The sequence below is a fragment of the Anabas testudineus genome, chromosome 10 (genome assembly GCF_900324465.2).
Source record: "Anabas testudineus chromosome 10, fAnaTes1.2, whole genome shotgun sequence".
In the NCBI taxonomy this organism is placed as follows: domain Eukaryota; kingdom Metazoa; phylum Chordata; class Actinopteri; order Anabantiformes; family Anabantidae; genus Anabas; species Anabas testudineus.
In genome coordinates this window covers 4,318,642-4,333,846 of record NC_046619.1, presented here as the reverse complement: position 1 = coordinate 4,333,846, position 15,205 = coordinate 4,318,642, and the positions used below count along the sequence as shown (strand labels likewise).

The 15,205-nt window shown below is 41.3% G+C and overlaps 2 protein-coding genes across 3 annotated transcripts; both read right to left on the bottom strand.

Annotated features, from left to right (window-relative positions):
- Window positions 1-127: 127 nt before the first annotated feature.
- LOC113161083 (cyclic nucleotide-gated cation channel-like) lies at window positions 128-4,758 on the bottom strand. The gene is made up of 10 exons (XM_026358597.1): window positions 4,670-4,758; window positions 4,031-4,141; window positions 3,677-3,868; window positions 3,487-3,597; window positions 3,162-3,268; window positions 2,563-3,050; window positions 2,209-2,487; window positions 2,017-2,115; window positions 1,142-1,519; window positions 128-1,042 (listed from the first exon to the last, which is right to left on the bottom strand). The coding sequence occupies exons 1-10, from the start codon at window positions 4,756-4,758 to the stop codon at window positions 857-859; spliced, it is 2,040 nt and encodes a 679-aa protein (XP_026214382.1). The 3' UTR covers window positions 128-856.
- A 1,440-nt stretch (window positions 4,759-6,198) lies between these two features.
- Window positions 6,199-14,922, bottom strand: LOC113161084 (plastin-2-like). Of its 2 annotated transcripts, none has more exons than XM_026358598.1 (16): window positions 14,840-14,922; window positions 12,704-12,774; window positions 11,990-12,141; window positions 11,378-11,507; window positions 11,109-11,241; window positions 10,821-10,902; window positions 10,486-10,651; window positions 10,127-10,266; window positions 9,826-9,921; window positions 9,514-9,700; window positions 9,343-9,421; window positions 9,128-9,248; window positions 8,679-8,812; window positions 8,249-8,372; window positions 7,962-8,086; window positions 6,199-7,301 (listed from the first exon to the last, which is right to left on the bottom strand). In XM_026358598.1, the coding sequence occupies exons 2-16, from the start codon at window positions 12,762-12,764 to the stop codon at window positions 7,169-7,171; spliced, it is 1,863 nt and encodes a 620-aa protein (XP_026214383.1). In that variant the 5' UTR covers window positions 12,765-12,774; window positions 14,840-14,922; the 3' UTR covers window positions 6,199-7,168. The 2 variants fall into 2 exon arrangements, with proteins under 2 accessions (XP_026214383.1, XP_026214384.1); XM_026358599.1 differs by lacking the exon at window positions 14,840-14,922 and adding an exon at window positions 14,758-14,825.
- Window positions 14,923-15,205: the final 283 nt, after the last annotated feature.

Below are 15,205 nucleotides of genomic sequence, written 5' to 3'. Positions count from 1 at the left end.
AGTTAATACCATACACACACACACACACACACACACACACACACACACTCATAGTCTTTCCCACGGCTGTATTCAAAGTATCATTGTCATGTTAAAGATTAACAGTCAGGGTTTACACAGTATTTAGAAGTATTTTAATAACAGGCAGTTGATATAAAGGTTTAATGACATGAAACATAATATATAGACAAAGAAAGAAGGGTTTAAAAAGGGATTCACTAAGGATTCTAGTTTAGTCCACTTTAAGGTAAGGAAACACATGAATGTAATCCATGCTTTACACAGGTAATTATAAATAGCTTTTATTGGTTCACTTGCAGCCATATTCTAAGCTGTAATCCAATGCATCTAATCATCAGTAGGCCCTCTAGCCAATGTGAAAACTTTCTCCAGGCTTTTCAATTAGAGTGGATGACAATGACAAGTCATCTTCTGACAAGCAAGAAAAGAAAAAATACTGTATGTGGTGTGTGATAGTATGAAACAGTGTGTTTTACTCCCCTGGATTTGACAGAAATTCTCTATCACATGGAGTAAGAGATGATTTAATGTCATTTGACAGCCATGTTCAGTTCATGTTACAGCAGTCAGGCAAGTTCCAGCACTGACAGAGATTTGACACCCCCTAGTGGATAAATATATGATTGGGTACAGCTGTTCAAACTGTTTTTTAATCTAACAATGATCCCACCGTAGCTGATTGGTTAAGATCTAGTTATTGTAGTAAGTTAAACTGACAGGTATTAAGGCAGCTTCAAAATAAACAGTCAACACCGAACATAATGAGATGAGTGTGGTGCGTTCTTGTCTTTTGTCGTTTTTCTGAAGAAATGAACACTGCTTTGTGATGTTTCCATCAGAGCCGGATGTTGATTTCACTGCGTGCTCCTTCACCACCGGAGACACTCTCGTTGCCGTCGGCGTCTGACAGGAAGCCGCTGCCTGTTACTACAGTGGTGATGTTGTGTTCGAGGGCTGTGATTCGTTGTTTTATTCGAAGCTGGGACGAGTTGAACTCACTCTGCAGACGGGCTAAACATGTCTGAAATCAACGTTATCATTATCGTTGTATGAGTGTTTGGAACATTTCAACAGCACCAACAGCTGCAGTTGTGTGTAATACTGAACTAACAGTACAGACCTGCAGTCGATCCAGGCTGGTTTCCAGCCTCTCCACCTTCTCCTCGACATCTTCCCCTGCAGACACGTTGACTTCCTCCAGAAGTCCCTCCTTCTGCAGGATGTCCCGCCCCCTCTGTTCCAGCTGAGCCCTTGCATCTGGAAACTCCTGAAGTGCCTCCATTAGGTCTTGTTTGGAAAGACAGAAGAGGTCAGAGTATCCCAGACTGCGAATATTAGCCGTGCGCCTGTTCCCCATCTTGCTGCCGCTGATGTTCAGGATGCTGATCTCTCCAAAGCAGCTTCCTGCTGTCAGAACAGCTAACTGGGTGACGCCATCCTCCCCTACCACTGCCAGTCGTCCATCTTTAATAATGTACATCTCCTTACCTACGTCTCCCTTAAAACAGAGAGAACATTGAAGTCAGAACTTCTAAGATCAATAGTGTCTTTTAAACAGAAAGGCTGAAAAAAGAAATTGAAAATAGCACGATTATAGCATCAATAATCATGTAGTAGTAGTAGTTAATAGTTAATATTACTGCATTTTTTATTGCATTCATTAATAGTGACGAAACAGAGAGGAAGAAAGGTGGTGTGATATGCAATAAATGTCTGAAATATGACTTCTGTGTCGTTCATGGTCACACAGGTGGGCAGCTGGAACCAGAGAAACACACTAAATATACAGTCTGTACTGTTCATCCTGGGACAGAAATGTGCAATATAAGACGCAGCGAAAGGCTTGGCCGTGGGTGTGTGTTGTGCGACCAGCTTTAATTAGAATTAATGGGCTGCTATGTTTGGACAACCCATTGCTAGTTCAACACGTAGAGTGCTACAGCTGTAGCAATTGATAACATGTCCCTGAATTGCAACAGTAAAAGTAATACCGACCTTTCTACAGATGTAGTCTCCAGGACTGAAAACCTGTGGTCGAAGTTTTAAAACCAACTCCACAAGGAGGCCAGCCTCACAGTCCTGGAAAATGCGCACCTATATCCCCACATAGACCCACAAACACAAAGAAGTCTGCTCAAGATGGTACAAGATGAGGAGAGTTACACCAGAAATACAACCAAACATTACCTTCTTCAGTGTATCCAGGTGAACATTAATCGCAATCTCTGCTCTCAGTTTATTAGGCAGGCTCCTCAGCACTTCCTGTTCATCTATCGTCTTCTGATTGGTCCAGAGATAATCAAACCAGCGGATGACGCGCTGCTCCAGCACCTTGCTAACATGCCTGAAGTGCATGTAGTGCTTCAGGGCATCCACGCGACTCTGAAAGGCTGCTCTTGTGGCATTCATATTTGAGATCATGGATCCAACGTTTCCCACAATGGACGCAAAAATCAGGACACCAACCTAGGAGGGACATACCAGAATGAGCTGTTTTGATAGACTAAGAGCAGCTGATCCACATAGTACATAGTGACTTACCAGAAAGTCAAATATCAAGAACAAATATTCCTCATCTCTAACAGGGGGAGGTGTCTCTCCAATGGTTGTCAGTGTTAAAGTGGACCAGTAAAGACAGTATATGTAACTCCTGGTCAGGGAGCCGAACTCAGGATCCGACGCGTTGGGATAAACCCAAGAATCGGAGCCCAGTCCCAGGACTTTGGAGAAGCTGTAGTACCCACAGGCATTCCAGTGAATGATGACCAGGATGTAGAGAACCAGTTTCCAGATACGGAAAGCGTTGGGGTAGCCTGTCCGTGTTTCTGTACGTTCAAAAAACTCAAACAGGCGTGACAGGCGCAGCAGCCGGTTGAATCGAAGAAGAGGCGTGTAGCTAATGCCAACGCTCAAATATATGAGATCAGTTGGGAGGATGGAGCAGATGTCGAGTTTACACTGTAAGGTTCGGACGTAGGTTTCTCTCAGACGCCGCACATCTTTTACCATCAAGCCTTGATCCAAGAAACCTTTATAAACATAAATGAATGAGGGAGTTAAAGCCTCAGTTCAGGAACTCTGTACAAGCAAATACACAAGTCAGAGTGCCATCAGCATTTGAGTGGCATTATTCTCAGGACCTGTGTGGAGACGAACTGCTATATCCAGAATATAGACTCCATCACAGACATAGTCCAGCACCAGCCACACCAGCACGTTGCTCATCTGGAGCTCATCGAAACAGGCTCTAAGGAAACAAATAAACTTTTAAACAGACATCAGAGGTAACCTTTCCTCTGATGGAAATGAGATACACCCCCTGTGGCCAAATAGTATAGTCAGCTGTGACCTGTGCTCAGGTTTAGCCAAATGCATCAATAGTCATCATGGTAAAATGGTACAATAGGATTAATAGTAGTTGTACTGCAGCCACTAATACTAGTATTCAAAATACTGCATCCCAACCTGACAACTAGCAGGGTCCAGTTATAAAAAACCGCAGTACCGATCACCATCAGCCAGTGGTAGTACGCGTCATCAGATGGACACAAGACCACGATCTTACACTTCCTCCTCCTGACACAGAGGGAGGAAAAGAGTTTTATCTTCTAATATATAGATGCCATCTAGTGTTTTAATGTGTGTGTTTTCTTACGTGCGCCTGGATTGTCTGATTTCATTATCAGCATCAGAGCCGGTGTGGGTGTGGCTAAACCGACTGGGTGGGGCTTGTATGTCCATGTGGGCGGGGCCTCTGAAGCGCTCTAAGAAGGAGTCGGGGCGCTCTGTCTCCTCAGCCAGACTCTTCTGAGCCCATTCTCTCAGAGTCATCACCATACTTACTATCCTGCAAACATAACATTTAGGTCAAGATCAGCAGAGTCCAACATCAATAATATTATTAAAGTAGAATTTGGGAACTCTTTTTACTGAAATGACAACTTACACAATGAATACATACAAAAAATTAAAAGGATTTAGTCAGACCATCAACTATCAGCTACCAGACCTGGACAGAGCGCCTCGCCCTCGAAAGGAATTCTGGGAATTAATGTCTCTCCTGTCAGCGGCTGTCATTCTCTGCAGCTCTGAAGAACTGTCATCACACATGGACTGTGCTCTGCACGCAGACACCACAACGATACAAAGCAAGAACAATTCATAGACAGCAAAGTGGAAAGTACAAATACTCTTCATTAAATTAAACAAAGCTGTGACAGAGGCACAGACATGTTCATATTAATTATTATGCATGTAAACTTTACAACTTGTTTTACTAATTTTACCAGCAACAGAAAGCTCCACAAAGTTGGAGGCTCATCTTTTTGACCAAGCACCATTTGCACTTGATTTTAAAACATGTCACAAAGATGGACTGTGATCTGATCACTCAAACCTCTTGCTGAGGTGGTCGGGGACTCATCTGATGCCTATGTGTAACAAGGATGTAAGAGGAATCTATGGCAATGAGTGAGTTTGCATCAAGGATTAAGTCCTCACTCACACTCTGTTGTGAGTTGAGGTAATGGGTTAGGACAGGGTTAGTGCTTAGACACCTAGTTGCAGTGCTTAGAGTTGGAGTAAAGAGCCAGGAAATGCATTACTTCAGTGGATCAGAAAAATGTAGCTGTACAAAACGCGTGTGTACCTGCTAAGTGTGCTGTCAGCTCGCTCGCTCTCCTCTTCTGTCCATGTTTTCACAGACAGCCTGTGTGAATCCTGCATTGGACCTGCCATACTGCACACAATTTGTTCATTAAGTAATATGACCACCACCACCAGTCCACACACAGACACACTAGAAACAGTAACTTAAACACGTTAAAGAGATAGAACAGCTCAAACGTGCGCGCACGCAACCCACTAACCAGCACACACATGCACCAGTCTGAACAGGACGGTCATCCAGCACCAGGTCATCCAGTACCAGTATCAGCATCACCACGGAAACCAGATGGCAAAGCAGCAAGCTGTGTAGTAGTGATGACAACAGATCATCAGATGGAGAAAAAAAGATACACAAACCTTCCAAATGTCCTCAGGTCCCAGTTCAGGTCATCAATCCACCAGTGCTGTTTATCTCTCTAGATATCTACTCACACAGCAAGTTATTAATCAGGAAGGACAGACTAATGCTGATATGAACGGACGGATGGCTGAAGTGAACAAATGTAAATGGAAAAAAAGGGGACGATCACATGGTACTCGACAAAGGCATCGTTTCAATTGCAAATTGTGTGTCTGTGCGCGTGTTTTCCTTTTCACCAGTGAAGCTCATCTGAATTCAAGAACCCTGTTTGAAGTGGCCTCTGAACTGCAAGTGTGTCCTCGTGTGTGTCCATTCTCCTGATTACCGAGGGACAGAAGTGTTTTTCTGCACACACCTGCGCATGTCAATGTACATGCTCTTTCATTTCCCCTCTGTGCACAAAGTGGATTTGAACCCAAAATGAAAAACATACCTACTAATCCAGCATCAGACTGAGCTGTGGAGTGAATCGTTCAATGCAACGAGACTAATATGTGCTCTGTTCTGAAATGACTAAAAAGAAGCAGCTACACACGTACAGTACACCAGAGATGAAAACACATTCAGTAACACACATGATTGGTTGAATTAGACCCAGGACGCATCAAGCACACTCAACAGCTGCCTCTCAACACTGATTCCAACCACCCATACCACTATTATGATGCGCTGACAGCAGCAGCCTGATACCACTGTTGCCTTTTTTTTAATGTGACTATGTTTGATTTGTACCCATTAACCTTGAGGGGGGGGGGGGGGTGTCGGAATCAGCAGTGGGTAGTGCAGGGATAGCTGAAAAAAACAAACAGCACAGTGGCCCTCAAGGACCAGGATTGGCCACCACCAGCTTTAACCACACCACAATCAGTCATTTAAGAAATGCGTTTACTGAACTAATCTATTAATGTATTAATGACTGATTTCATACTAACAACAGCAAAATTGTAATCATAATGTGCACTGGATCTTAATTAAACAATGACATGATTACATGTATTTATTTTAAAGAAAACCATGTCTAATTTAGTGTTTAGAGTTTTATTTTAGTTCAGAAATGCTTACTAGTTACTGTAATTACATCATCATTATGTTTTCCGTGGTGCACTCACGACTCAGTGTGGGACAGAAAAAAGACAGAAACTGAACAATAAATGCAAAAAGGTTCTATTTATTTATTATTATATAACATTACTGATGTGAATATAGAGCCATCAAATTCAGGTGGTCTGAATGGTCTGGGAATATTGAGACAGCATTTTTAAATGGCCTCTGAATTTGTTAGAGTACAGACATAATGTACATCATCTTCTGTGTTGTTAAGATCATATGAACTCAGCGGATTTGATATGTTTCATCTGCAGATGTCTGCATCATTATATTGAAATAAAAATGCTGCTAACAATAACAAAATAAACTCTTTAGGTTTATATTTTGTAATGAGTGGCATGAAGACATTTAATCTAGCCTTAATCATTGCTAAATAAAAAGGCTAAAAGGTATTCAGTAAAGAATATTATGTCTTAAGAACAATAAATGCTCACACTGCGAACTATAGCTGGCACACTGGAAGACACAGCAGGAGTTAGTCTGTACATCACGAGGCAGTGACACATGGGAAACCTTGAGGCAATGCAGCTGAAACAAACGTGTATTTGGAAAGAAAGCAGTAGTGCAGACTTTTCTTAACCCTGAAATGCTTAAGAAAAGTCACTACTTTAAACTTTCAACAGGGCTGAGAGAGTGGTCAGTGTATGATAAGGTTTCCCATGTCTCACATGTCCTTACATGAAGAAATAGAACCTTGATTCAGGATCACTGGTGCACTGGTCAGACCCTGTGTTGAACCACATAAGACACATTCACACTCATACATCCATGTACAGTAACGTGACCTCTCTTGTGCAAAAGCAAAACTATAATCCAGAAAAAGACCCAAACCCCAAATATCTATCATGTAGCTGTTATAGAAGTCTTAGAAATTCTTTTGAGCCCTCAGAGGCACTTCTATTTCAGCTAACACAGAGTAACCACTTAAAAAAACAGGACATATTAACTACTGGAATGTTCACTCTCTTCATGTCTCATCAAACAGGCAAAGACAGTCAGCTTGCTTCTTCTTTAAACCTTCTTCATGCCTCTCCCCATCAAGCAGGCAAAGATGGTCATCACCATCTTAGGGTTGACCTCCACCAAGTCCTCAGGCAGGGCATAGACTTTGGCTCCGATCTTCCTGGCCATGGAGATGGCATATCTGGTGCAGGAGGAATTCATACTGTAGTTAAAGTCACTATGTAAACATATCAGATCAATAGTTTCACATTACGTAGTCTAAGCATTTGATTTCTGTCTGACTTTTACTTTTATCACTTACAGTATGTACTTGACTGTGGCCTATGAAAGATGCAACTGTTACTACTAAAAATCCATTAATGACATTTAATTCTTTCATTACATTTTACCTCCTAATATGGAAGAAAAACTAAAATATGGAGTCACATTTGTGACATTTTCATCATGAATAAGATATTTTATAACCATACAAACTGTATTTTGTAGAGAGTTGAATTGGTAAAATGAGAGAGTGAAGGGGCAGGGACTGAAAGCCAGAGTTAGTTTTTGAATGTAGTTCTAATGCTGCTCTGTGATTGCAGTATGTAAAGTGCTTTAAACTGCTTCACTATTTGAACACTGACTTACCCTGTCAGAGGTTACCAGTGTACCAATGATAGGACTGCATTTTGGATTCTTCTTTGCTTAAACTATTCTTTTTATTCTTTGCAAAACATCCCTTTCCAGTGGTCCCAACACACACTTGCACGCCCAACTTTTAGTCACAAATATATTGACCCTACTAATACCCAACAACTACAAATAGAAATACAGCTGAAAGAGAAGCATATAATGTAATTACTTGGCATTGTTCAGTTTGTCTTCGTCTGACAGAGTTCCTGTTTTAACCAGCTCAAACTTCACACTGCTTGGCTGGATGGAATCAATCAGTTCCAGGACTGGCATGCTGGTATTAATGGCTTTGTCCTGAACAGAGAGACACACACTGATAAATACACATTTTCACACAGGTCCACAACCAGCTGTTATCTGTTAATGTCACAAGGCAAACTGCTCAAAGCACATCTATTAGTGTAACGGATTAGTTTATGAGGCATATTTATGTTTGTGAAAGTGAGACTCACTTACCTTAAAGCTTTTGATAGTTGAGCTCTTCCCAGCCTCAGCCAAAGTCTTGTTGACCCATGAAATGATCAAATCATCACCGGCGATATGCCCATGTCCAAGGTCTTCGAGAACATTCAGTGTGTACCTGCATATGTATGTGATATTATATACAGTTACACCACTGATGTTTTGCTAATTTGATTAAAACTACATTTCCCATAAACTGCTGAACACTGATTTCCTCCGTGTTTCTGGGTAATTCCTCCATGGCTTCAATAAAGGGATAAACTTGTTGGCAGGAAGAGAAGTTCAGAGAACAGCGCCCTCTACCTGATCGGTGCAGTACAGCAGCTTCAGATGCTGACTTTCTTCTCAGTGTTTTTTTTTTCGTCCTAGTTTTCTCAACATTTCAAAATTACTGTGTAATGGATGTAACAGAAGAGAAAATCACCTCCTCATCAGCTGCCACACCAGTGCCAGGGTTAGAGTTGCATTTCCATCGTAGAGATCCTGGCCAGCGATTCCCACCAGGGAAAAACCAGCCTTCTTCTTCCCCAGCTCCACTGCATAGTTACAGTTTTCTACCTGACACACACACACACACACACACACACACACACACACACACACACACACAAAGTTAGCATGTTTTAAACTTACTAGCATTCTAAATAAGATAGGAAATTGTGTCCTCCTCTATCATAACTCCTACATACAGTAACATACATTGTGCATTGATACAGAAAAAGGTACTCTAATTAAACTTTAAAAGTCTTAAAGAAATATATAGAGTTTCTACATGTGTCTGCGGCATCATGCAGCTTTTTTTAGGGAAGATTAAGTCATATTTCATAAATATCCACATACTGGAGCAGTATGGAAAGCAGGGGATATATTTACCTTTTTTAAATGCCCCCCTCCTACACCCTTGAATGGAGGATGGTTGACTCTGTGATCCCAGTCCACTGGTACCTTAATCTTTTCATAAAGCTGGAGAATCACCATGGCATCCTGCAGATCACTGCAGATGTAAACGTACACACGCACGCATGTAAGGAGTGAACTGTGACTATAAAATCACTACAGGAAGTCATTTCAGACAGAAAGATACTGACCCATAGATATGGTGGACACGTGGATTGACTCCTAGAGAGTTCATCCAGTTCCTGAACGTCCTCTCCTCTCTGGTCTCACCTAGATAGAGACAAGAAGAGACAGAGGTTATTAATTCCCTGCATATGAGAGTGTGTCTGACTTATAGAGGAATTGTAGACGCCCATGCTCACTTTCTAGAATCCAGTCTTGGTTCTCAGGTTTGGTGAGAGCTGGGTGTTTGTTGAAGAGCGTGGCTACAAAGGCCATGTTGAGCTTTGCATTTCCAGTCACAATATCGGTGGCAGTTACAAACTGTCGGCAGCCGAGGCGATCGGCCTGTTTGAGCAAACACTCAGCTCTCTTTGTAAGATCCTTCTCCTAGAAACATACAGGGAGACAAACACTACGGTTGATATGTGCCCATCAGTACACATCATATTATCAGCATGCAGTTCCCATAGGTTTGAGCCTTCAGATAAGACACAAAAATGTTATCAACTCACATATAGACCAGTCATATCGATCTCGATCCGAGGAACATCCTCTTTGCTGCCGTCTGGGGCGATCTGCTCCAGCAGATGGAAGTACGCTTTAGAGTCCTGCATCAAGAGAAAGAACAAAAATGTTTATTCAATTCCATTAAATCATATCACATTAAGTATTCAAATAACACAATGCTTAACTCTACATAACGATTTCAGGAGAAATATATTCTTTGACATATTGAATGATGGCTGGTCGGTGGCTCATGGGCCAAGAACAGTTACAGCAGGAATTTCAGGCATCACTGGAGCACTCTGTTACCTTAACATCTCCAGAAAAGTTTGATATGGACATGCCAGCTTTCTTTAAATGGAAATTGGCCCAGCGCAGGAGCAGCTCCTCAGGACTGAGTTTCATCAACGCTTCCAGGCTCTCCCCTTCTTCTAGCAAAGCTGCAATCGCTGCAAGACAGGAGGCAGGACAAGCACGACAGTGGGTTGTGGGGGTAGAATGACCGGTGGATAAACTCAGTTGTAAAAAAATGCTGAGGGCGAGTGTGTCATACTGCTAACGCTTTGTGTATTTTTGTGATATGTTTTCATGTGTAAATACATCACTTTCATGTTTCAAAGGTCTATAACCTCAGACTCTTAGACTGTGTGTCTTTGTACATGCTGTACCTTCATTGCGGCTCAGCTCTATAACAGCAAACAGTCCAATCTTGATGATCTGCCACAGGAGACCAAGCACCAGGTGAGGTTTCCCCTCCTTCAGATCTTGAGCTCCAATGTTGACAACTTGGCAGCCGATGGCTGAGGCTGAGTTCAGAGCCAAGTTCAGATTCTCCTGTTGGTGAAAAATAGTTGTGCTTTAAAATTAATTAATTTCAAATGGGTGCATGCTTTTTTAAAAGCCCCAGCATGCACAGTAACTTCAACTTTTTCCCAATTGATAATCATGATTTAGGTTATAATGTTGTATCACATCTGATTATCTAGTTAAGCCACCAACCAACCTGAGTGGTGAAAGGAGTGAGTTTCTTTTTATTTATGGTTCTCTCATCGATGGTGTCAGGAACAGAGTGGTTGATGAGTTTACTGCACACACACATGAGACAGAACACGTTGGCAGACTGAACTGACATAATGCCTAATACCAGACATGGTTACAGTGGATATATATATTACACAAAAAATAGTGTTAACAGATACAAATGTAAATAATGAATAGACAAATACACATAACAATTGACTGGGGGTGAAAAACATTTAATTTGAGTGCTTCAATGAAGTTTGAGGTTTACCAAAGCAGGATGCCGTCTGTCACAGCTTTAAACAGAGCTTCAGTATTGGGGTTGATGGGCAGGAAGTGTTTACAGTCCGGATCATTTGCCAAACAAGAGTTGATATAGTTTGCAAAGGCAATACGCTCCTGCTCTGAAATACAGGATACACAATACAAGAGTCACTTCACTTACTGTGCAAGTCAAAATCTAACAGGGATATATTGTTTTGGCAGATTATTGATCACTGTCAGTGTTAGTGATTAGATGAGTAACGCAGCTTTATTAACCAGAGATCGAATGCTGAGTTCCTTCACTAGAGATCTCGCTCGTTCCCCCGATGGCTACGATGCCTTCTTTCTTGTTGAGGGCTTTCTTGAAACCTTGGGCCATGCGGTCATCCTTCAGGTCCTGAAAAATCTACATAGAAAAACAAAATTGCACTTTAAGCTTTAAAGTCAGTCACAGTGTGGTGGCAGATTAGCAGCTTTGAGACAGACACAGTTTGTGAACAGCAGAAGCAAACATCCTGAAACACACAAACGCTGGTTAGAAGAGAGCTTCATTTAGCTTTTTTTGCTTTTGCAGGTTTAGTACATTACTACCTGTGATGCCGATGTTATCACAGTTCCCATTACGATCTGGACACCAGAGTTCTAGGTTCTGAACCCAACTAGTTTTGGTTGAAATGCTCAAAACATGGTTTGTGAACAAGAACCCAACCGGTTCTCTGTTGGCATAAAAGCCCTGATAGTGGATTAAAAACGTTAGTATGTTAGTTTTCAATTAGTTTCACAAGCAGCTGATTTGTCAGTTGAATTAAGTCAGTTGTCAGTTATCACCACTCATTTTAACATAAGTTAGTTAGTTGTTTAGTTAGTTAGTTAGTTAGTGTTACCTACAGCCGTGAACTCTTCAAGGCTGATGTTACTGTCTTTGTCTCGGTCCAGCTTCTGAAGGAGTTCTCTGATCTGATATCCAGGCAAAGGGCAGCCCACCTCACGGAAGAGGCTACTGAGTTCAGAGGAGGAGATGTAGCCATTACCATCGATATCTGCAGAGGTGGGGTGGAGGCAGGACAGACAGAGATTTTGGAGAAAGAGCAATGTTTTATTCAAAGACCATGCACTGTAGCTTCTCTCTATTTCTGCACTATCAGGATTCACACAGTATCTTCTCCATTTGCTATTCTATACATAAAGAGTGTGATGGGATACTTGAGTCTAGGATAGATTTCATCCTGATGATCTGATGATTTAGAGTTGTGAGCAGTTATCAGAAGGATGCACTATGTCCCTGATGTGCATTGTGGAACTCAACCCATACTAGGAGCTAGGCATTGAGATATCACCATTTGTGTTGCTTTTTTCTGTTTAAAATGAAAAGCAGCAGCAACTTCAACCACAATGTTTTGTTACAAAATAATACAGCAGACTGTGAGAGTCCAGACATGTGCTGAATCAAATTAATTAAATAATTATCTGGTTTGAAATATACAAAAAAATACATTAAATTACAAAAATTACAATAAATTTCTGTTTCTCTCAATAAACATTTCTCAGATAATGCACACACACCCCACTGCAATATCCACACACACATAACTTTGTACTCACCCACTTTCTTGAAGGCCTCCTTGATCTCCTCCATCTCTTCTGCGCCAACCTTATGTGACATAGTGGCACCTCTAAAATCGCAGAGCAGAACACAGGCAAATGCTGCAGTTAGGTACTAGAACACAATTTTAGTAACATCTGCTTAGCCGTGAAAAATGTAAATGTCGATCTGACGGATCCTAATATAATTAAGGCAAATAAAACTCATAAAAGTACAGGTGAAAGGAATGCATGAAAATGACTTTTCACTGAGCAGCAGTTAGTGAATACTAATGATTTTTGGATCTTAGGAAATGACGAACACATATTTGTTAAATATTATGGCTCCAGACTCTGTTAGTTCAGTAATGCTCTATCAGATAAGACAGCTTCTTATCTCATTATTTGTGGCGTGTCTGAGTTGGCCTGGAAGCACAGTGAAGCTCTCAAGCACCAGAGCTCCTTTAACTCAGTCAGGAAACTACAGTAGATAGAGGCTGGGTCTATTATACCCAAAACCATTTAGTATTACAGTTACATAAGCCCAGCTGTCCTTACAACATATGATTCTGTAATAGAGCCATTATGCAGATAACGTCTGATAATCCAGCTGCTCTATTTACAGAGCACTGATTACTACAATATCGTTTTTACAAATCTGCATATGTAGATATAGCAGCCTAGCTGTTTGCCACTAAATCAGCCACAGACATTAAAAATAATGTGTCTTCCTTAGACCTCAATATGAAGAGTCAAATATTAATTGAGCCTTTACCACTCCTTTAATGCAACATAGCTTAATATAGTCATTACAGCATGTAGTCACAAATCAACTGTCTTAGCTGAGGATGATGCTTTCAGTAGCAAAAAGCAGTATCTTGGCAGCTTCATTTATCACACAGTATGTTCAATACTGTCATACTAAATATTAACTTCCATATACAATCCCAGTAAGAGTAGATAATCAGATTATTCAGAGAGAGCAGAGCCCTGCTGGCTGGTACTAGAAGATATGGCAACTTGATGTATTACATCCACTACACGATCAATACAAGACTTGGAAGCCATTCAGACAAATCAAGAATTATTAGTCTGAGATATCAATGTCACCTAAGTCCAAATATCACACAAATAAGCTGTGTGGAGTTTTTTCTTCTGGCTATCTGCTGTGAGATTCACTGAGTCCCAGGCAGGTTCCTTCTCTCCATCCTTTGACAAATGTCTGACGTGTGACACGCTCATGTTGCAACATTTGGAAGTAAACAAATAGACTATGCTTCAGGGCAAACATGCAAAGAGAGCGGCCGTGCAGCCAGGCCAGATGCACACAAATGTGTAAGCGGGCCCTCACAGAGCCACAAATGTCTCCAAAAACACCTAAATAAATAAACACAGTTTGCTTCAGTCGGTAAGAAAATAAAACCAGAGGTCAGATGGCACATAACAAATATCAGTTATATATTCACATGGCTATTTGAATAAGGAATGGAGAAACATTCTTCTTAATGCAAAACAGGCCTTTATACACAATATACACATGGCAATATACACTTTAGCTTTAACAATCTGAAAACAATGATTACTGATTCACAGAAAGCATGGAGCCATGATGAGTCCATGCATAATGCAATATAGCCAGGCTCTGTTCATAAAGACATGACTGTGTTTCATGGTTTTGCATTTACCCTTATATATTTCTACCACTAATAGCTGCTGCAGAACTGTTGGATTCCAGAAACAAGAATTTCCACTTTTTTTTTCCTAACCACCTCCATGAGGGGGCAGAGTTTTATTGTGAAGGAATTTCGGATGTGTCCTGGCTGATGTGGTCTGAGTAGTCCCTCAAAGAAGATGCCAAGAATTATTATAAAATAGTAGAAAGTCTGTTAATTGAATTGAAATAAATGGTTATACGTGAAATTCAGTTTCATTTAAAATAAGTGTGACTCACCATTCATGTAAACTTGTCTTTAAAATACAGTCCTATTCAATACATGTTAAATCTGGTTTTTAATTGAAAAAGCTACATATACACCTAGAAGAGCCTAGGTGCATTTCAGATCATTAGCCTTCACCTCGGTGCACCCCTGTGCAGCTCCCAGCTGTCCCCCCTCAGTGACTCCGGAGAAGACGCCCTGATGCGGCGCCTCTTCTTACCTGAACTCCGCTGCTCTGGTGAGATCTCCCCGGGGGTAGGAGTACCTGCTGCGGGCTGCTCCTGCTGCTCTGCCCCGTTTTTCTTCAGCTGACACCGCCCGGTTAGAAGGACGGCCCCGCCCCTCCGCGGCGCCCCCCCCGTGCCTATCCAACCCTCCTCCGCCTCCCTCCCATCAGCTGTGGCAGGGGAAAACACCCAAATGTTTAATGAAGACTGGCTTTTTATGGCATTTGATAGATTCACGTTAAAAAAAAAAAAACAGCAAATAAAACAAGATACACTGATAAAGGATGAGAGAAAAATGTAAAGTTTCCTAAAAATGCTCTTTTTAGGGCAATTTGTTCTGCTTCATAAAAAACAGTATA

Bases quoted from the DNA above. Each gene is read 5' to 3' on its own strand.
- LOC113161083 (XM_026358597.1), bottom strand. From the start codon at position 4,758: ATGGCAGGTCCAATGCAGGATTCACACAGGCTGTCTGTGAAAACATGG. The intron at 4,142-4,669 runs GTACACACGCGT...GTCTGCGTGCAG, and splicing joins GCTGACAGCACACTTAGCAG to AGCACAGTCCATGTGTGATG. The intron at 1,520-2,016 runs GTCGGTATTACT...CTCTGTTTTAAG, and splicing joins GAGACTACATCTGTAGAAAG to GGAGACGTAGGTAAGGAGAT.
- LOC113161084 (XM_026358598.1), bottom strand. From the start codon at position 12,764: ATGTCACATAAGGTTGGCGCAGAAGAGATGGAGGAGATCAAGGAGGCC. The intron at 9,922-10,126 runs GTAACAGAGTGC...CTCTTGATGCAG, and splicing joins ACTTTTCTGGAGATGTTAAG to GACTCTAAAGCGTACTTCCA. The intron at 7,302-7,961 runs GTAATTACATTA...CTCCTGCACCAG, and splicing joins GACAAACTGAACAATGCCAA to ATATGCCATCTCCATGGCCA.